The 19,992-nt window shown below is 37.5% G+C and overlaps 6 protein-coding genes and 1 pseudogene across 7 annotated transcripts; 3 read left to right on the top strand and 4 right to left on the bottom strand.

Moving 5' to 3' along the window:
• The first annotated feature begins 996 nt into the window (after window positions 1-996).
• Window positions 997-2,500, top strand: LOC104756291 (kelch repeat-containing protein At1g19470-like; annotated as a pseudogene).
• A 332-nt stretch (window positions 2,501-2,832) lies between these two features.
• LOC104756292 (alkylbase DNA glycosidase-like protein mag2) lies at window positions 2,833-4,949 on the top strand. Its single transcript, XM_010478863.3, has 2 exons — window positions 2,833-4,248; window positions 4,690-4,949. Exons 1-2 carry the CDS (start codon window positions 3,140-3,142, stop codon window positions 4,706-4,708), a joined length of 1,128 nt encoding a protein of 375 aa, XP_010477165.1. The 5' UTR covers window positions 2,833-3,139; the 3' UTR covers window positions 4,709-4,949.
• A 194-nt stretch (window positions 4,950-5,143) lies between these two features.
• On the top strand, window positions 5,144-10,409 carry LOC104756293 (uncharacterized). 2 transcript variants are annotated; one of them, XM_010478864.3, is made up of 16 exons: window positions 5,144-5,278; window positions 5,600-5,821; window positions 6,029-6,155; window positions 6,276-6,322; window positions 6,699-6,792; window positions 6,877-7,697; window positions 7,901-8,032; window positions 8,166-8,238; window positions 8,383-8,422; window positions 8,515-8,587; window positions 8,690-8,755; window positions 8,889-8,966; window positions 9,059-9,231; window positions 9,318-9,364; window positions 9,462-9,693; window positions 9,776-10,409. In XM_010478864.3, the coding sequence occupies exons 2-16, from the start codon at window positions 5,643-5,645 to the stop codon at window positions 10,132-10,134; spliced, it is 2,541 nt and encodes an 846-aa protein (XP_010477166.1). In that variant the 5' UTR covers window positions 5,144-5,278; window positions 5,600-5,642; the 3' UTR covers window positions 10,135-10,409. The 2 variants fall into 2 exon arrangements, with proteins under 2 accessions (XP_010477166.1, XP_010477167.1); XM_010478865.3 differs by having other exon boundaries at window positions 5,151-5,278; window positions 6,699-6,787.
• On the bottom strand, window positions 10,219-13,108 carry LOC104756295 (uncharacterized). Its single transcript, XM_010478866.2, has 6 exons — window positions 12,487-13,108; window positions 11,992-12,174; window positions 11,816-11,893; window positions 11,603-11,668; window positions 11,449-11,514; window positions 10,219-11,360 (listed from the first exon to the last, which is right to left on the bottom strand). Exons 1-6 carry the CDS (start codon window positions 12,757-12,759, stop codon window positions 10,620-10,622), a joined length of 1,407 nt encoding a protein of 468 aa, XP_010477168.1. The 5' UTR covers window positions 12,760-13,108; the 3' UTR covers window positions 10,219-10,619.
• A 1,496-nt stretch (window positions 13,109-14,604) lies between these two features.
• Window positions 14,605-15,292, bottom strand: LOC109130167 (uncharacterized). The gene is made up of 2 exons (XM_019239361.2): window positions 14,937-15,292; window positions 14,605-14,826 (listed from the first exon to the last, which is right to left on the bottom strand). Exons 1-2 carry the CDS (start codon window positions 15,161-15,163, stop codon window positions 14,805-14,807), a joined length of 249 nt encoding a protein of 82 aa, XP_019094906.1. The 5' UTR covers window positions 15,164-15,292; the 3' UTR covers window positions 14,605-14,804.
• A 348-nt stretch (window positions 15,293-15,640) lies between these two features.
• Window positions 15,641-16,546, bottom strand: LOC147923415 (uncharacterized). The gene is made up of 2 exons (XM_087496428.1): window positions 16,138-16,546; window positions 15,641-16,044 (listed from the first exon to the last, which is right to left on the bottom strand). Exons 1-2 carry the CDS (start codon window positions 16,544-16,546, stop codon window positions 15,641-15,643), a joined length of 813 nt encoding a protein of 270 aa, XP_087352554.1.
• A 451-nt stretch (window positions 16,547-16,997) lies between these two features.
• LOC104756296 (protein RADIALIS-like 5) lies at window positions 16,998-18,197 on the bottom strand. Its single transcript, XM_010478867.3, has 2 exons — window positions 17,840-18,197; window positions 16,998-17,210 (listed from the first exon to the last, which is right to left on the bottom strand). Exons 1-2 carry the CDS (start codon window positions 18,118-18,120, stop codon window positions 17,183-17,185), a joined length of 309 nt encoding a protein of 102 aa, XP_010477169.1. The 5' UTR covers window positions 18,121-18,197; the 3' UTR covers window positions 16,998-17,182.
• Window positions 18,198-19,992: the final 1,795 nt, after the last annotated feature.

The following is a 19,992-nucleotide window of genomic DNA, read 5'->3' on the forward strand; positions in this document are numbered from 1 at the left end:
ATAATTAACGTCGGCAGCTATGCTATATTTGCCTTGTTTGAGAACATCAAGAAATGCATGATTAAGGTCACGAAATCTCATAAGTTTAGAAAACTTCTAAATCGAGATAAAGCTAAGGTCGATGAGACCACGACAAAAAAAAAGCCAGTAGATATCACACCAAACACGTCTTATTGGGGATATGATTCATAGGCTCTGATTCATCCATCGCTCAATATTTAACGTATACTAATAATATTCTTGTTGACCCAACGATGTAGATTCGTACTAATTTATCACTGTTCTGTGTCTTTTGTCTCCTTTCTCGTCTCTCACGTGTAAGTGCTTATGTTCTTTCATCTTTTGCAACCGTTTCCGGATCCCGACGTATGCTTTTTCTCTTCCATTGTCCCCACTTTGCTTAGTTGGTCTTATGCTTTTATTTCTGTTTTAAACTCTGTTTATTGGTATATTTATTGGGTTTATTATCTGTAAGTAACACGATTTTCACCTATAACGAGTACATGCAACACGCCAACACGACTCTACTTGTACATACATGTCACATTTATCTTCATTATGCTCGACAGAGATCTATCGTCTATCGAATATAGTTAACACGAATTTATACATTAAATGAAATGAATAAAAGGCTTGGATCAAATGATTTTATTTTCTGTTTTATTCTTGAAAAGGGTTTTTGTAATTCGCCATATTAGTTGATCTAATAAATTTATTATTACCATAATTTATCGTTTTTTATAAGAATTTGACTGTAGCATGTAAATGGTTATAAATAAATAAATATATATATAAAAAAAAACTAAATGTAGGCCTAACTTGAAATATCATATACTAAAACAGAAATTGGGCTTTGAAGCGGTCTTGGCTTGAAAGGCCCACATGATTTATGTTAGAAGCATAATCCTCTTTAAAAAAGAAATACTAAAATGAAAATGAAACTATATAAATACTCGAAGAGCTATTCAGAAAATCGACGCACACGCACACCGTTGACTTCACGCACACGAAACGACGATGGTTAACATCTCTGAGATTTCCAACGACTCTAATGACGGCGGCGATCCAAACAAGAAACCAGAAGAACTCGGCAAGAAACCAAAAGAAGAAGCAGTTTTAAGAAGAAGTAGAAGAATCTCGACAAGAAACGAGAACCGAAACAAGAAGCCGAAGGAAGAAGACGTAGCAGAAGAAGAAGAGAAAGGTTCTTTCCCACTTCCAAAAGATGTCACTGAAGCTCTCGTCGCACTCATCCGGAGATGTGATTACCCAAGTCTCTCTTCCGTCTCCCGTTACTTTTTCAGTTTGATCGCTTCGTCAAGTCTCTACGAAACGCGTGCGCGCCTCGGTCTCCGAAACGTTTCTTTATGCCTCCATCGGATACCCTAATAATGAAGATCTCCCAAGCTGGCATATTCTTTATCGAAACAAGGCTTCTTCTTTACGCCTGACCAAACTCGGTTCGCTTCCACTCATGCCTTATGGAGCTTCTGTTGTCATTATCGGTTTAGAGATGTATGTGATCGGTGGAACGATCGACCAAAGACGCGTGAAGTTTATGAATGTCATCGATTGCAGAACTCACAAGTGTCGCTCGCTCCCTCCAATGAGAAGGGGTCGTTACAAGGCAGCCGCCGGAGTAATTGACGGAAAGATTTACGTAACCGGAGGTTTCAGGAAGCGACTTCCAACAGAGTCGGAATGGATCGAAGTGTTCGATCTTAAGAAACAGATTTGGGAATCTTTGCCTGGTCCGTACCCTAAAACTAATTGTTCTAGCCAGTTTGGGCCATATGCGGTGATGGAAGACAAGATTTACATTTTGGATTATAAAGGTTGTTTGGTTTACGAACCAAAAAGAAGAAGAGGTGATGAATGGGGCGCATCCGCCGTCGGTGCAACTCATCCAATAAAGAATTATTGGAAAGAGTCATGTCCTGTGCAATGTGTGGTAGATGATATGCTGTATACAATTGATCCTCGGTGTACTATTGGACATCCAATAGTCGTATATGATCCAAAGGAGAAGACTTGGAGACCTGTGAAAGGTGAATCTTTGGGGAGACTGCCTAATTATATCGTTTCTCCTGATTCTGAAATGGCGAATTTTGGTGGAAAGCTGGCGATTTTGGGCAGTAACAAGAGCTATGGTCATGGTGATTGCATTGGGGAAATAGGTATTTGGTGCGCAATGATCGTGTTGGATAAACGTGAAGGAGGTGATATTTGGGGGCATGTCGAATCACTCGACTGTGTGCTTGGAGGCATTAACTATCTCACGCTTCATCTTTGTCGAACTCTTACTATTTGATGATACATACATGGGATGGTCTCTTGCAGCTATATGTTTCTGTGATTTGAGTATGGACTCTCTTTTTCTTTCTTAATGTTTTTTCAAACCTTTTACTTTAGCCTCAAGGCTTAGTTGTCTTTTTGGTGATCTTGTTGCAATTTAAGGATCTTTTATTACGTCTAAGCAGTTTGTTGATCTGAGAGCAAATATCAAGAGTAACTCGTCCTTCTCTTAACGTCTTTGTGAAGGATAATAAGTTAATAACACTCTTACACATAATTGTTATATAGCCTTAAGTAGATAAGCTGTAAGAAGAGTATAGGCTAGCTGCATTATACAATATTTTCACCAAAACTTGTTGAATGCATCTTTATTTACAACTATATGTTTTGGGGGTTTCGTGCAACTGAACACTTTCACTAACTTGCTCTCAATTTTTTTTTTCTTTTCTAAGTAATAATCACACACAATCAGATTAACAAAAAAATCAGTCTGCTTCTACTAATATATGTGCAAATATGATATACATTTTAGAATTTAGATGAAGCAAAATAAACCGAGTTTTAGTTAGCCGAGTTTGGGCTTTAAAATTGGTTCAGAGTTGTCCGCTTAAGAGCCCATATAATGTTCGTCGGAGCGTGAAGGCTACTCTCGTAAAAGGCGCGTGGGATAAGACATAAAGCGACGGAGCAGACTCATTTTTTCTCGCAGTTTCACTTCGGAGAAGAAGCAAAAGAAGTAGATCAATCTCAGCCGTAGTCATTCTCCGATGCTCTGTTTCTGGAGTGAGAATTTCAAAACCCTAATTTGATTCCCTCCCCCTTCTCGATTTTGGAAATTTTCCACATGGGAGAACAATCACCTTCTCAACCATCGACTCAACCCCAAAGTCGACCACAATCACCCAAACCCCAAACTCATAACCTAATCCCGTCGGAATCCACCGTCGATTCAGCCGGTGTTTCAGGCTCAATCGTCTCATCTACCACAATCGACGCTCAACGGATCACTGAATTAGGCAATGTATCGTCTCCACCATCCAAAATCCCTCTCCGTCCTCGAAAAATTCGGAAGCTAACACTCGACGGAGACATCGCCGATGAGGACTACAAGGCGGAGGATATCTCCTCCTCACAGGTAACCTCGCCGCTCGCGACGGCTGGAAAATCTCTCGGTAAAGCGAAACCATCGCAGTCACGAGCTATAAATGTGCCGCGGATCCAAGCTCGGCCTCTCACATGCGAAGGCGAGCTCGAAGCAGCGATTCACTATCTTCGTAACGCGGATCCGTTGCTCGCCGCGTTGATAGACGTTCATCCGCCGCCGACGTTTGAGTCGTTTAAGACTCCGTTCTTAGCGTTGGTACGGAGTATACTCTACCAACAGCTTGCTGCGAAAGCTGGGAACTCAATCTACACACGATTTGTTGCTATTTGCGGCGGCGAGGATGTGGTTGTTCCTGAGACTGTCTTAGCCTTAAGTCCACAGGAGCTTCGTCAAATCGGCGTCTCGGGAAGGAAGGCGAGTTATCTTCATGATCTCGCTAGAAAGTATCAGAACGGAATCTTGTCGGATTCGGCGATTTTGAACATGGATGAGAAGTCTTTGTTTACTATGCTAACAATGGTTAATGGAATTGGGTCATGGTCTGTTCATATGTTTATGATTAATTCTCTTCATAGACCAGATGTTTTGCCGGTTAATGATCTCGGTGTTAGGAAGGGAGTGCAGATGCTTTATGGCTTAGATGACTTGCCTCGGCCATCGCAGATGGAGCAGCATTGTGCTAAGTGGAGACCGTATAGGTCAGTGGGTTCGTGGTACATGTGGAGGCTCATGGAAGCTAAGAGTACACAAACGAGTGCTGCTATGTCGTTGCCGCCGTTGGAAGACATGCGACAAGAACCTGAACCTCCGCAGCAACAGTTGGACCCTCTTAGTATGTTTAGTATCGGGTAAGTAAGTAAAGCTTGGTACTTCTTTCTGTAACTTAAGAAAAGTTTTTCGCTGTGCTCTCAAGTTTGCTTTTAACTTAGGTAGACAAATTGTTTCACCTTTGTTAATATGTTTGTTTGGTTTGGATCCCCTAAGATTAATATCTTTGCTTTGTCCAACTCTCTGTGGAATGGGCTTATGGTTGATATATCATTTTTAGATAAATTATCTAAGTTTAGACTTATGATTAGTTGTTTACATTTATGTCATGTGTGACAAAAAGTAGTGCGAGAGGCTTGCATTACTTCTCTCCATTTATGAGCTATATGAACAATTCTGAGGTTTTCTCAGGCGTAAACTATTTTCTTGATTGTTTTGACCCATTCCAAGAAGCATGATATAACATACTACTACATTGTGTTTTCGCTACTTCTAATTATGGTTCTATGACTCTTTAACAGGGCTTGGGGACAATCATAATCGTTCTTCCACATTGTTGTCTTTATTCCTGGATGCTCTAATGGCTTACGTGAGCACGTTTGTTCTGGACTTGGGGTTGTGTCTCTACTAAAAAAAGTGTGGGAGAAAGAATAAAAGGAACTGTTTTTAGACTGAGTTCCTTAAGCTGAAAAGTGCTAGTGAATATGATATTTTTTACTCAGTGAGAAAGAGTCTGTAATGTTAAGAGTGAGTATAGATAAATGACCATGTGTCTTCTCTATTTTGGTCGGTGACCTAACTCTTCACAGAACTTCCTCTTTATCTTCACAGTATCGCATCCTCGACTCAGCCTAATTAATTGTCTAATCGGTAACAATAAAAAATAACGAAAGAGATTAAATTGTTGAACAGGTCGCAAGAAACTCGGTAATTTTTTACAGGAATATGTATAGGCCCATTACAACGGCCCAATATCTAAATTGTTATAAAAATATGTAATTAACTAAAAGTCTAAAATTTCAGTAGGTACGAGTCGATCCCTGGACTAGAGGAAAACGTATCCAAAGAGTTTTGTACGTGCCTTCGCCGCAACCGTCGTTCCTGTCGCCGGTAATTTCTGTTCCTCGTCTTCCTCTGTTCTTCTTTTCCAGATCTCTTCTTTTTTGCTTTTCCTGTTTGACTTTTTTTTTTTTTTCCCAAAAATCTAAAAATTCCTGATTCCTGATTCTTTGTATGCAACTTTACTATTGCTAAGCTCGTAAACCCTAGCTCCGGCGAACGTTTGCTACCTGTTTCTGGTTTTATTCAAACAATTGAATAATTGAACATCTTGAATGTGGAATGAAACAATTGAATTCTCGCTTTGGACATAGTAGAGTTTCATCAAAAACTGATTGGTTGTTGCTTCTGTACTAATTGGTGAATTCCCAGGAACGAAGTGTGAGCAAGCAAAAAAAAAGCCAACAACAGATCAATGGATGAAGAAGAGCGTCCAAGGTGTGGTGAAGAAGAATGTAGTGTATCGCTGTTTGATTATTCTGTTGAGAATCATTTGAAGGCAGTGGACTCCATCACTGATCTCTGTGGTGAAGATAGTGCTGATATTGATGAGATTGATATCAACACTCTGTCATCATCAGTTACATTCTTGAGGTGCGTTAAGTTCTTTTGTTAATGTAGTTTACTGTACTATATATATCCTATGCTTAAGTAGTTAAGATCTGACAAAGTAAATTGTTTCATGATCATTGTGAATTACATGGTTCATATGAAGTGTTTCTTAATGTGGTAGAATGAGTATTCTACTAGTCGATTTAAACACCAACGAATCTAATTCTTGCTTGCTAAACCTTTTTGTAGGGAATGGAGGCATTTTAATTACGAACCAAAAAGTTTTGCATTCCACAACGAGGTTGGAAAAACCCATGAATCAAAGGGTACAAGTAGTCAAACTTTGCCTCAATTTTCTTCGGCACGAGTTCCAAAGGTGTGTGTTAATATCTTTACGCTAGAAGATTAGTTTCACCCTTTGTTCTTACCTTCCATTTACTTCTTAAATTGCTTCTACGACATTGCATTTTTGAATCAGTTTTCATATCTGGTGCAGGTTAATATACATGAGGATGAATCATCATCATCATCTGGTGAAATCAGGTAATAATTCAAAATTTGTATGAGCAATGATCACTATAATTGTTCAACGGGTTCTGCTAGCTAGCAAGAGTTAATACCTCACTCGGAGATAGCAAACTCATACAATTAATCTTGACAATGGGAGATGAACAAAGGTTTCCCTTTTAGATGAATGAAATTGACTGCTAATTTTTATGTTCAAATTCAAGAAGTCACATATAAAGTTTGGTGATTGAATTAAGCTGGTACGAACCAGGACTAGGTTGGTCAATGAGTAGACAGCATATTGACAGTGCATGTTTGTGTATATATCTCTGCTCTTGTCCTTTTTTAATCATCAACAAGAGCTGTGCTAGTCACGACCGTTTTTGTGATGGGTTATTATTCACCTTTGCAGCAAGGATTTTGTGATGCATGTTGGAGGCTCTGTTTGGGCACTGGAGTGGTGTCCCAGAATTCATGGAAATCCAGATGCTCAGGCAAAATGTGAGGTGATTAGGCCATATTTTCTGTTTCAAATACCCCGTAGAAATGGGAATTTCAGGTTTTCACTGTTATCAACTTTACTGTTGCAGTTTCTAGCGGTGGCTACTCATCCGCCTGACTCATACAGTCACAAGATTGGGATTCCTCTTACAGGTCGAGGAATTATTCAGATATGGTGCATTATAAATGCCACTTGCAAGAAAGATAGCTCCCTTTTTTCAGAGAAGAGTAAAAAATCGACAGGAAAGACTCGGAAAAAACCATCTAGTGAAACTTCTGAAACAACAGAACCTAAGAAGCCGAGAGGCAGACCCAGAAAGCATCCAATAGAGACAACAAAGACAACAGAACCTAAGAAGCCGAGAGGCAGACCCAGAAAGCATCCAATAGAGACAACAAAGACAACAGAGCCTAAGAAACCAAGTGGAAGACCTAGAAAGAAGACTACTCCCGAGTTACCTGCTGAGCTTGATGATGACGTTCTCTACGTTGAGGCTCTGTCTGTTCGGTATCCAGAAGATTCAGTTGTTCCCGCAACTCCTCTTCGGTTCCTACGAGAAACTCCAGTAACAGAAACTAAGGTCAATAATGAAAGTCCAGCACAAGTGATGTCTTCGGAAAATGCAAATATCAAGCTTCCCGTACGGAGAAAGAGACAAAAAACCAAAGTTACTGAAGAAAGTTGCAAACCCATGCTATTTGAAAATAATGAAGCTGTTGGAAATGTACCAGACGAACCGTCCTCAGGTATTTCTGAAGACGTTGCTCTTCCAAGGGTTGTCTTATGCCTGGCCCACAATGGAAAAGTTGCTTGGGATATGAAATGGCGTCCCTCATATGCCGATGATTCTCTTAATAAGCATAGGATGGGATACTTAGCTGTCTTGCTGGGAAATGGATCTCTGGAAGTGTAAGCAAACTACTTCTTCTCTTCTTTTCATCGTGATGCATTATGTGCCTTGCACAATTTTTCCCTTATGCTTTGATTTCTATCACTGTATGCCACCTCGCCTTTGTTTTCAACTGCATTGATATATTTTATGCAAATTTGGTCTGTAAAACATATAGAACCTTTCTATGATACTATGCAAAATAATGAATGACCTTATGTAGGTGGGATGTTCCAATGCCTCGGACAACATCAGCTGTATATTTATCTTCAAAGAAAGCTGCAACTGATCCTCGTTTTGTGAAACTGGCTCCCGTTTTCAAATGTTCAAACTTGAAATGTGGTGACATGCAGAGGTCAGTAGATTTCTTCCATGTAGCCAGTTTTTGCTTGTTTCATGGAATAGAAAACAAAGCAGTCCTTTTAACACGTTCACTATCTGTCTCTATTGGGTTTCTCCTGATATGGCGCTCATTTATTTTTGCACAGTATTCCTCTGACACTTGAATGGTCGACTTTAGGGAACCCTGATTTCTTACTGGCTGGTTGCCACGATGGCACGGTAAGTAGTATTATTTCACTATCTTCACTGTCTCCATCATATTCTTCTCCTTTATTTTTGCACATGTGTAAATGTATTTAGAAAGAAGAACGGCAGTGCTAAATTGCGTTGACCCTTTTTTTTTTTTTGGTTATTATGCATCAGATTGTTCTCTGGAAATTTTCTGTAACATCATCTTCAGAAGGTATTACCTGATAGTTTCTTTTCACATTGTGGCTAGAGAGGGTGATTTCTACTGTTGATCTCGCATTTACTTTTCAAATTTTCTCTGTGCAGATACAAGACCTTTACTTTTCTTCAGCGCAGATACAGCTCCTATTAGGGCAGTTGCATGGGCTCCTGGTGAAAGGTCAGTGAAGAGAAATCACACCCATAAAATAAAACTACTGCTACAAAATGTACCGTGAGAGCATTCACTTATTAATCAAAGTAATTTCTGAAAACCTTCCAGTGATCAGGAAAGTGCAAACATAGTAGCTACTGCTGGACATGGAGGTTTGAAGTTTTGGGACTTACGGTACACTTCACTAAAACAACATTTCTCTTAAAAACTTTTGAGTCTGATGCAATTGATACACAAGACTGTCCTGTTTAATGTTTATTTGGCATTTTGTGCCATTGCTCATTGCTTGCTTCCTGTTTCTCTGCAGTGATCCGTTCCGTCCTTTATGGGATTTGCACCCTGTACCAAGGTTTATATACAGCCTCGATTGGTTACAAGATCCAAGGTATCAATCATAGCTCTATCCCCAGTGATTATACAGTCTTTAGATCGATTGTTTGAAGTCCTGATTAAACTTGAGGTTTCAAATATCTGTAGATGCGTTCTATTGTCCTTTGACGACGGAATGTTAAGAATCCTAAGCTTGGTGAAGATTGCGTATGATGTTCCTGCTACCGGAAAGCCTTATCCTAACACCAAACAACAAGGGTTAAGCGTTTATAACTGTTCAACTTTTCCCATCTGGAGTATTCAAGTATCAAGGCTAACAGGTAATGGTTCTTTATGGGCTTGTCTTTGGATTCAAATAAAGTCAGAATTTACACCAGCTCGAGAATTAACAGTATAAACTTCTCAGGCATAGCAGCTTATTGCACGGCAGATGGGTCCGTTTTCCATTTCCAGGTCAGTTATAAACTGCACTATTACTATCATCTCTTCAAGATGGTAAAGTGTCAATTTCTTAAAGATTTCCTTTTGCTTTGTTGGGATTTACTTGCAGCTTACGACCAAAGCAGTGGAAAAAGACACAAGAAATCGGACTCCACACTTTCTCTGTGGGCAATTAACAATGAAAAATTCCACCTTTATAGTGCATAGTCCAATTCCAGACATCCCAATCATTTTGAAGAAACCGGTTGGTGAGACTGGTGAAAAACAGAGATGCCTTCGAAGTCTCTTGAACGAATCTCCTAATCGATACTCATCTAATGTTTCAGATGCTCAGCCTCTAGGTCAGCTGAAACTCTACGATAGACTGTCACAACAGTCTCCCGAGTGCGTTAGTCCTTATCTTGGTTTACTTGATTTTTGCAGCATTTGCACAGGAAGAGGATCCAGATTTAGATCCCGAATTTGAAGGAACAAACAACAAAGCACCAAAATCAAAGGCTAATAAAGGAAAGAACAAGATAGGTGAAGATGACGAGAACAGCAGAGCATTGGTATGTGTTAATGAAGATGGCAATGAAGGAGGAGGAAGAAGAAAAGAAGAAGCAAGAAACGGTAGCAGTGGAACAAAAGCCGAAGGGTTCCCACCTAAAATGGTGGCGATGCATCGCGTGAGGTGGAACATGAATAAAGGAAGTGAGAGATGGCTGTGTTATGGTGGAGCAGCCGGGATTGTTCGGTGTCAAGAGATTGCCCCAACCTCAAATTGGAGACCTCAGAGATAACACTATAGTCCCCATGTAACAGTAGAAACTTTACCATCTTAACCATCTTAAGTTAACTGTTGTATAAAGAATGGTCGAAACTGATTTAATTCAAGAACTTTTTGATTGTGGTCAAAAAAGGGAACAAACCCTGTAAATATGTTCTACAACTGATCAAAACCGGAACCAGAACTTCAAGTGAGGAGCAAACAGATTCCGGATGATCTTACAAAAAGGCACTTTTACTTTCGTGCCAAATAACCCTAAATCTTACAATGGTACAACATTTCCTATTACCTTGTAAAAGCAAAACAAAGACTTCCAAACACTAATCTTGGATGAGTATAACAATATTCCAACTTTTGTTTGTTGGATGAGTATGACTCTTGACTTTGGTGTTTCATTAAGAAAGCCGAAACAATGCGAAAATGCACCGGACAAAAAGAAAGGGATCATGAAGTAAGTACCCTTTAGTGTTTCAACTTGTAAGATGATGAATGTGCAAGTTATCCAACTTGCATCCGACATTGACGGCCATGGAGGTTCTTGAGCCTTGTGAGTTCTTTTCGTCTCTTTCTTGCTTCCGCTGCAGCCAAAGATCCTTGGTTTTTCCCCGGTAGAGAAATCAAAACATGATGACCAGGCGGCATCGGCGTAACCCCGTTAGTTGTCTCAGAAATATCTTCATGCTTTAAACTAAAAGCTTGTTGCGTTACAGGAAAACCCTCTCCTCCTTCTGAGAGGACTTCAGTTGCAGATTCGTTGAGATCATATAAAGGTCTGGTTTCGGGTGAACCAGAGTCTTCTTCTTTGATTCTAGTTGGAAGATGGGGCCACGGAGTTTTTGTGACCTCTAACGGTCTTGCAGAAGAATCATCAATATGGTGCCCGTTTGAAAAGGTACCTCTTTGCGTATCTTGAATCCCGAAGGAAACACCGTTGCTGTCAGGAGGAGGGAGAAACCAAGGACAGGGTACGACATAAAAATGAGTCTTTTGCCCATTATCATCTGCAGGATTTTCATGCTCCTGTGGGGTCATAGTTTTAGCAGAAGCTCCTCCCGAGGTTGCAAATTCGAGTGGTGGTATCACTGGATTTGTTGACTGAGTAACATGCGGCCAGCAGAAAAGCTGATATGGATTCTGGTTGTAGAAGTAAATCGGAGTCGATGATGTAGACATCTCAACTTGTGATGGCTTGGGTGGTTCTTCAGGTTCTTTCGTGTCAGGTTTTACTGACTTTGCTACCTATAAAAACAGATGGCAAAATCAGATATGGAAGTGTTAGCAATAGTGCTCCTGATACTGTCATGGGGTGTTTGATCAATTGTGTAACCTGTTCCTTTAAATGCTTGTTCATCGTCTCCAAAGACTGAAACTCCTTTAAGGCCCAATCCTTTTCCTGCGAGCAGAAATATCATTAGCTATAATAACCTCTCTTAGGTTAACCTATCCCTCAGGGGAAAATGTAAATCGAATGGTTTACTCACCCTCCTCAGATTCTCATTCTCATATGTCAGATCAGCTGCTTTTTTACTCAACTCCTCGCACATTGCCTACATATATAAGGAAGATATACTCAAACAACATTATGCAACTAACTTTCCCGATATGGAACTAGACGATTGAGAAACTTGTGATAGAACTAAACCATAGGCAACATCATTAAATTAAGCTCAACCGACAGTGGACGTTAAGAATACCTGTCTTCGCCGAATTGTCTGCCTCGCGGATTCTCTGTTGGCTAAAATTCTTCGGATTCTACGTTCTTCTCTTTCAGCCTAGATAGTAGTAGTAGCACGTAAGTTCTCAACATACTTCTAGTCACACAAAAAGAAGAGAAAAAGTTTATAACTGCTTATAACCATATGTGGCATACCTCACTCAAATTCTGCCTTGATCGGCCACAGCCATTGGATCTACTACACCTTATGGTCGAAACAAGATTTGGTTTAGGTGTTTCACCATTCATTTCACTTTTAACCGGAGCTTTAGTTAGTTCTTTAGTTATTGGTTGAACTTCTTCTTCTTCTTCATCTTCTTCCTCTTTCACTAATCGTTCCTGTTATAGATATATAGCTTTTAACAACTACTTCCATTTAAAACCAATCATCATGAGATTGTCTTATCAATAGCCTAAATTAGTAAAAGAGCTATTCAAAATCTTCTAAATCATGACATAACTAAAATTGCATCATGACGTTAATCCACCTAAATCAGTGTAGTAATCTAACAATTCGAAATTAATTTTGATTGGATCTAAAACACACTTCTCTATATACAGAATCAGTAGTACGAATGAGAGATTCCAAATTGAATAAACAAAACAGACGAAGAAAGAGAGAGAGAGGTGAAAGCGAAGAGACGGGGGTACCTCAGCGAGATCCGGAGTGGGTAACGTTTCGGAGTCAGGCGGTTTCAACAGCGAGTCAGAAGGAGGAGACTCAGTCTTGGCACGCTTCCTAACTCGTTTCCCTTTACTCCCCCAGCTCGAAGCTTGTTCGAAAACCTGCTCTCGCATTATCGCAAGCTGCGCCAAATCCGCCAATGCTTCCGCCGCTTCCATCTCCGTCATATCCGCCGCCGCAGTCTCTTCCCCAGACGAAGACGACGACGAGCAACAGCTCGATATAGGCTCCAACTCCATTTCCACAAACAAAAAAATCAAACCGAAAAGATTTTTTTTGCAGACTCAAAAAAAAAACGTAACCAGAAGAACAAAAAAAAAAAAGAGAGAGAGAGGAGGAACTGTAACTTCCCACAGGACTAGTTGTGTAGAGTGAGAGAGAGAAAAGAGAAAAGAGAGAGAGGGAGCCCACAGAAGGGTGAGAGAGTGACACGTGTAACGCCAGCTCATCGTCTACAATTGGTTGCTTAAGTAAAGCCCATGTATATACGAACGCCACGTCTCGCTTTGTTTTACCAAGTCAGCAAACTTGGCACGTGCGGAGTTTAAGGTGTGCGTGCGAAGCCGAGATTTGGGACCGCCAAACCTCAGAACTGGGAAGCGGAAGGGGCGCAGAGTTTAAGATTGCTAGGTCGGTTCTACCACCTTCAGATTTCGACAAGTGTGATGTTTTTATTGGATATTTACGTGGCTGCATCTGAGCCATGAGATTCAGTGGTGCATATAATTACCGGCTGAGCTTTTCGGTGCATCCACCAACACACAATCATTTTTTTTTTCTAGACCTCTTTCTTTTGTATAAACATTATGGGCTGGGTTTTTTTGTCTGATTGTTTTTAACAATTGGCCCATCGCAATTACTTGCTTAGTTGCTTATGGTGAAAGGCGGATGGGCGAACGACAACTGTGGAGGTTGTTGATCTTTGTTAAAAACAAAAAAAAATGATTGTGTTAGGAAGGGAGTTAGACAGCATTAAACGCACAAATCATCTAATTTTCAAATCCTTGTTTTAGAAATCGCTGAAATGATAGTCGAACAGTTGGAGTGTACCTAACACCTAACGAAAAAAATCGAAAATTATATAAAGATTAATCGGAAATTAATTTTAGAGTTATTTTATTAAATTAATAATAAAATAAAAATATGTATTACTAAGGTCTTGAATGTTTTTAGTTTTTAGGTAGTTTTTAGATTTTGGATTCTTTAAAAATCTATTTTTTACCATTCAAGATTTTTATAAAATAGATTCCCTTAAATTTAGGAAAACTAGTTTTTGAGTTGTTTCTTGCAATTTCAAAGAGAAACCAAAAACCATAAATTATGGCTTTTGTGAAAAAAATTTCTTTTAACGTGAATATGTTTTTTCTTTTTTACTTTTATAGTTTTTATTTATTAATTTTAAAATGAATAACAAACTCTAAAAACCAAAAAATCATAAGCCAAAATCCAAAATCTAAAATATAAAAGCCAAAAACCATCTAAAAACTAATAATCATTCATAACATAAATATATGTATAATTCTATTTATATTAAAAGAAAAAACATCAAATAAAATATAAAAAAATATAGAATTGTCTTTAAAATTATGGTAAACACATAAGAACATAATTTTAATATAAAATTTTATGATATCATACAAAGTTTGTACATTCGTTATTGTAAAACATCACAAACTCTTAATTTAAATGTTTAAGTAACAAAAAATTATTTATATTTAGTTCTAAAAATAATCAGCGTACAAAAAATTAAGTTAGAAGTAATCGGATTAGATAGGTTATAATCAAATTAGATAGACATAATTAAATAATTTATGGTCAAATGGGGATTAATTATACGGGGTGTAATCGGGGTTAGGTGGAGATTTTTAAAATAACAATTCAAATTTCTAAAAAATATTGGATATGCTCCATCACCGTTTTGTATAGGCCGAATTTTAAAACAATGATATATAGAGAGTCTATTTATCGAATATAGATATAGGCCCAGCAACGTAAACGTATGTTAATGGATCCATCTTTATGAAATAACATTGATGCATGATCATATATATTGCTTGAGAAAATGATTTATACGTTCGGTTTGATTAGAGGGATAATAATCGAGCTCATGCATTTTGATTGAAGACATAGGGTTACATATATGCATATCGAAGATTAAATAAATAAAACTAGTTACACAAGTCGATTCTTTTTTCTTTTCTTTTTTTCAATGGTCCGATCTTCAACTCTTTTTGGTATATAAAGCGCACCGCAAATTAAGATAAAACTTTGCTTATTCCTCCTTTTAGGAGTGGATTCCCCATTCCCTAAAGAAAAAAGAATATATATATATATATATATATATATATCAAGAAGTGATTATGGAAACTATTAGACATCAATAATGGAACAAAATCAAATAGAATCGTAGACTTACTTGGCTTTATCACCGAACCATCCGTAAACAGATTTGATGGTCGAGGATACGGAGTCAACGGCCTGTGGACCGCCGTGTTCATTGAATGCGTTGTTGACACCCGTCACGGCGGAGTCTACTCTCTGCCCAACCGTCGGCTGTTCCTCGGCCAAGATTTCCACCGAGTTTATCGAGACAAGTAGCATCACCGACAACACCACAGCCACAACCATCGATATTCTCGCCATCCTATCTCCGACAAACTATTCTTTCTTCTTCTTTTTGTTTGTTTTATTAAAACTAGTGGGTAATAAAATGGTTTAAGCTGTAAAGAAAATTTACTTTTACGTGTTTATCGTGTTTTTTTTTTGTCTAATTTGAAAGTTCTATATTTATATGCGAAGGATATTGAAAATGTAACTTAATATGGTTCTATTTACCAGTGTAACGATCCACCGTTAGTGCCGGTTACGCTGAAAATAGTTTGACGTGAGATGGCTTTTGTTTTCATGCGAGTTCCAAATTAAGCATCATCAGTTTTGTGGTTATTTCCATATTCATTTTATTGGGTCCATGTATCATTTTTTTTTTTTTTCTTAAAATTTCTGGTATTATAATCTTAGTAGGTTATCAGTTACATAGAATAATAGGTGCCTGCAGCGACAGGTATAATTCCGGGGTGAACAAACCCGGTACTAGAACAAATAAAAGAAAGAGGAGAAGAGTTACAGAGGTGGTGGCGAGAGTAGGGAGGTTCGAAACCACAGCAGAAGCATGTCTTGAAGCTTCGGGTTGGAATGTCTTGCAGAGCAGGTGAGCCGAATACGACGGTCGAGCTGGGTGAAAAGACCTTCAACCGGAGTGCGAATACCAGTAAATATGCGAGCGTTTCTTTCATGCCAAATTGAGTACACCACCGCTTGAGCTGCAATGAGCTTGAGGGGATTCATCTTCTCTTCAATAGAAGGGGTCTTTAGCCATAAGAGAAAACGCTCCCACGTATTGAAACCCATGAAGGGTATTTGTAGCCTAGCGAGACACCATCTCCACAAGTCAAAACTATAAGGACACCTCAGGAAAAGATGGTCCCTATTTTCAAAGTAGATTTCGCAAAGATGGCAGGTGTCATCTTCAACCAGTCCCCAGTTTTAAAGTCTAGATAGAGTAGGCATTCGATCTAAGCAACAAAGCCACATGATGAAAGAATGCTTGGGGATAGAACCTGTGAACCAAACTTGCTTATGCCAAGGCACCTGATGAGCTGTTGTTCTGCATAAGTTCCAAGTATCAGAGAAGCCAAAACGATCTTGGGGGTCCCCATTCGGTTTAGCCCATAGATAAACGTCTTTGACGTTTTCAGAGATGGTTATTTCAGTGAGATGGGTTAGGAGGAGCTCTGTATTATGAGTTCGAGCTCCCCTGATGTTCCATCCATCCTCCGAATGAGCTTGTGCCACGGTGGAGTCTAAAGGGAGACCAATTCTTTGATGTTCGCCGGCTCCTAGGAAGGTGATGAGGTCCCCAAAAGGAGTCCAGTTATCATACCAGAAGGAGCAGGTTTTACCATCACCTAAGCTGCAAGATAGGAAAGTTTTTGCTGTGGAGCGTAGCTTGAGCATTTGCTTCCACATGGGTCCATGTATCATGCATGTATATAGTGGTAATATCGGTTTCTTATAAAATTTATAAATGTACTTTATTTATTTACATGTGATATTTTAGTAGTATATATATATATATATGTATAATTAAGTTTATATTAAGATATACGCTACATGGTAACTAACTCATATCGGTTCAATAATTATTACAGGATTTACTATATATAGGACTGGAAAATTAGAGTTCGAATTTTTCCACTACGAATTCAACCATGGTTGGTCACTTTAGATGCTTCAAATAGCAATAACACATATATAGTTCTTCACAGTTTCAGAAACTAAGATTACGTAAATGGGAACCATCTAGATTACTAGGTGGAAGTGGAACTGTACATATTGCCTCTTCAATTCATGTAAGCTACGTTTATATTACTATTAACTAAAACCATCAATAGAACAAAAGCAAATTTCGCAACAAGGATTTAATAATCGAATTATATATAAATAGAGAAAACCACAATAGCTACATGATAGATGTAAGATGTGAAATTATATAAATAAGAAGCACAATGGAAAGGGAACGATACACTCATCAGTAAGCAAATAAGAAACATATTCCGTTAAATCTTTACATTGCAATCTTCACATCGACGTAACAGAGTTTTTTCACTGGATTCTCATATTCTTCATTAACCTGTCCCAAAAAAAAACAGATGAAGTTATTAACTAAGTCTTTCCGACTTCCAGTTTTTCTGTTGCTGATCTAAGATAACACTTTTGTTCATCACCGACCAGTGAAAAGTTAGAATCACTTTTGCATATCTCTATATACGGTTATATCTATAATCATATACGAATAAAATTAAATTAGATATATACACTATATATAACATCTTATTCATACATATATATCTAATTTAATTTTATTCGTATATGATTCAAAGTTGAGGACAATGAGCATGTGATGATGCACAAACAGGATTAGATTTCATGTGACTACTTTCCTTTTAATGAGAATGCCGGAAATAGAAGGGATGGTGCGTGTGGTTGCATGTTTCTTATTATTATACATATATACATTATTAATTTTATTATATAGTATAGTCTAACATTCATCACTAATATTAACGTATATACTACTACCAAAATAACTAATTCATATTAGTCCAACTCTTCTCAGATATTGAAACGATTTTCACTACGGATGTTTTCTATTAAATCACAAAAAAAACTAATGAAAAATCAAAAAATTTGGTCTTAGCCATTGCTAGTACGACCACAGGTTCTAGAAGATTTGGTAGGACAAAAAAGTTTTTTTTTTACCTCAAATCAAAATCATTGATGCCTCTTCTTGATTTACTTCCAGCATCGACGGTTGTTTTGTATTTAGGCAAAGGTACTAAGTCTTGTTCGATGTTCATTAGATCTTCAACGAGGATGTCGTAGTGACGTTTGACTTCCTCTGCAGATTTACTTCCAACAGCTTTAGCGACGTTTTGCCAACGGTCGGGAGTGTCTTTATCGTAAACGGCTAAAGCCCTCTCGAACATCTTGTTTTGCTTTGACGTCCAAGATGAACTCGAGCTCATAGAACTTGAGGCCATTTTCTTTCGGGAAAAAAATATATGAGAATATAAACGGTAGAAGAGAAAGAAAAGGGATCGTTGCTAAGTTACGAATGCCAAAATAGGCTCCTTATATGGAGGAAAAGAGAGTTGAGAGATTCCGCAAGTTGTAGTATTTATCCTTTTTTTTTTAGGTTATATACCAAAATAAAGAATTATAATGTTTTTATGGGTCTACATTTTTTTGGGTCCATATGGTTTTTGAGAGAATAGTGTCGAGAAGTCAACCATTAATTAACGTGCATATGTGTTCTATGAACTTTATTACTATTATTAGCAACCCTTTTACAATGATTTGTTCTGTAATTGGTTTAAATGGTATAAACCTTTTAACAAAAAAAAATTGGTTTAAATGGTATATACATTGTATAGTAGAAACTGAATAATAGTTACCGAAACAACTGAATTTCACGACATTTGTATAATAGTTGTAAAACACTGAAAAACTAGTTTTATTAAATTATTCACGTTTTCTTTGTTTTTTTTTTCAAATTATAATTTAAAATTTAACACGCTAGCCAGTTGTATATAACATAAATATGTTACGTAAAAATACGTTGTGATTCAAATCTTTTTACTTTGTTATGATAATTGGAATATCCTGAACGAAAATCCAGACCTTTTAGTAATTATAGTGTGTGACATATAAAGGAATCGTCTTTAAAAAAAAAAAAAATTTATAAGCATAGTCAATCACATAAGGAACCACTAAACTCTTAAAAGAAAAAGTTAAACACTAGAATACAGAGAAAAAAAAAAGAGTGGACAAACAAGATCCCGTATTTTATACTCCAATGAATCAGATTCACCTTAGCTTATAATGTATGTAAGTCGAACAAATGTGCTGATACGGTGAATGATAATAGTTTATTCACGTAAGAAATGGTTATTCAACCATATGGGTTGTACATAATCATCTTTTGATGTGAAAAGACAAACATAATCGTTTGATGTAATTGTCTTTTGAAGATTGAATAACTTTTAATTCATTTTGCTATAAATCGATTATGTATACACAATAATTATTAATAATATATATATACTTTGAAAGGAGATATATGGATCGATACTCTTGGGAACTTTTGTTTTGATTCTAACAACTTATCTCGTGTGATGGACATGGTGGAAAGCAAATTTGGACGACAACCATTTTGATAAGAGCCACTTAAAATTTGCTGAAAAAAGAATAATACCATAAGAGATATTATCGTCTTCTTTTGGGATAAAATTCCAATATCCCTATCTCTGCATTGATTCTTTACTCATACAGTCATACTTGTATCTTTTAATATCCTTTTCTGTTTTATGAAAATGATTTTTTCGTTAAGTGATATAAGTTTATAACAAGTTATATGTTTCTTTCTTTATATTTATTTAACAAAAGTTAGATTTATTACAATTGATTTTTAAAAATATATAAAAATTTGGAGATTAATTATAAAATGTAGTCTCATAGCTTAATATAGCACCTTTTATTTAGACCGTGCGGCCATGGGACAGCAAACATACGTTTACCACATATCAGCTATACAAGTTTTATCACATGTCAATATCTCATATAATGTTTTCCAGTCTAAATTAAAAGGGGATCATGCTACTCTATCACCAAAAAAAAGATATAGTTTGGTGGTAGCTAAGCAAGCTCCACCTCCACGTCACGTACGATGAGTGTTGTACTCGTATTGTATGATCCATTGTGAATGATCCCACACCATACTTCTACTCGGTATAAATTTTTGTTAGCTATGAGATATAGTTTCGGTCACTAATGTATAAAATTTTGTGATGACTAGTTTTTTTTTTTTTTTTGGTAGGGTTGTGATGACTAGTTTTTACGTCAAAAACTTATCC

This window comes from Camelina sativa, chromosome 17, assembly GCF_030686135.1.
Source record: "Camelina sativa cultivar CO46 ecotype springtype chromosome 17, ASM3068613v1".
NCBI lineage: Eukaryota > Viridiplantae > Streptophyta > Magnoliopsida > Brassicales > Brassicaceae > Camelina > Camelina sativa.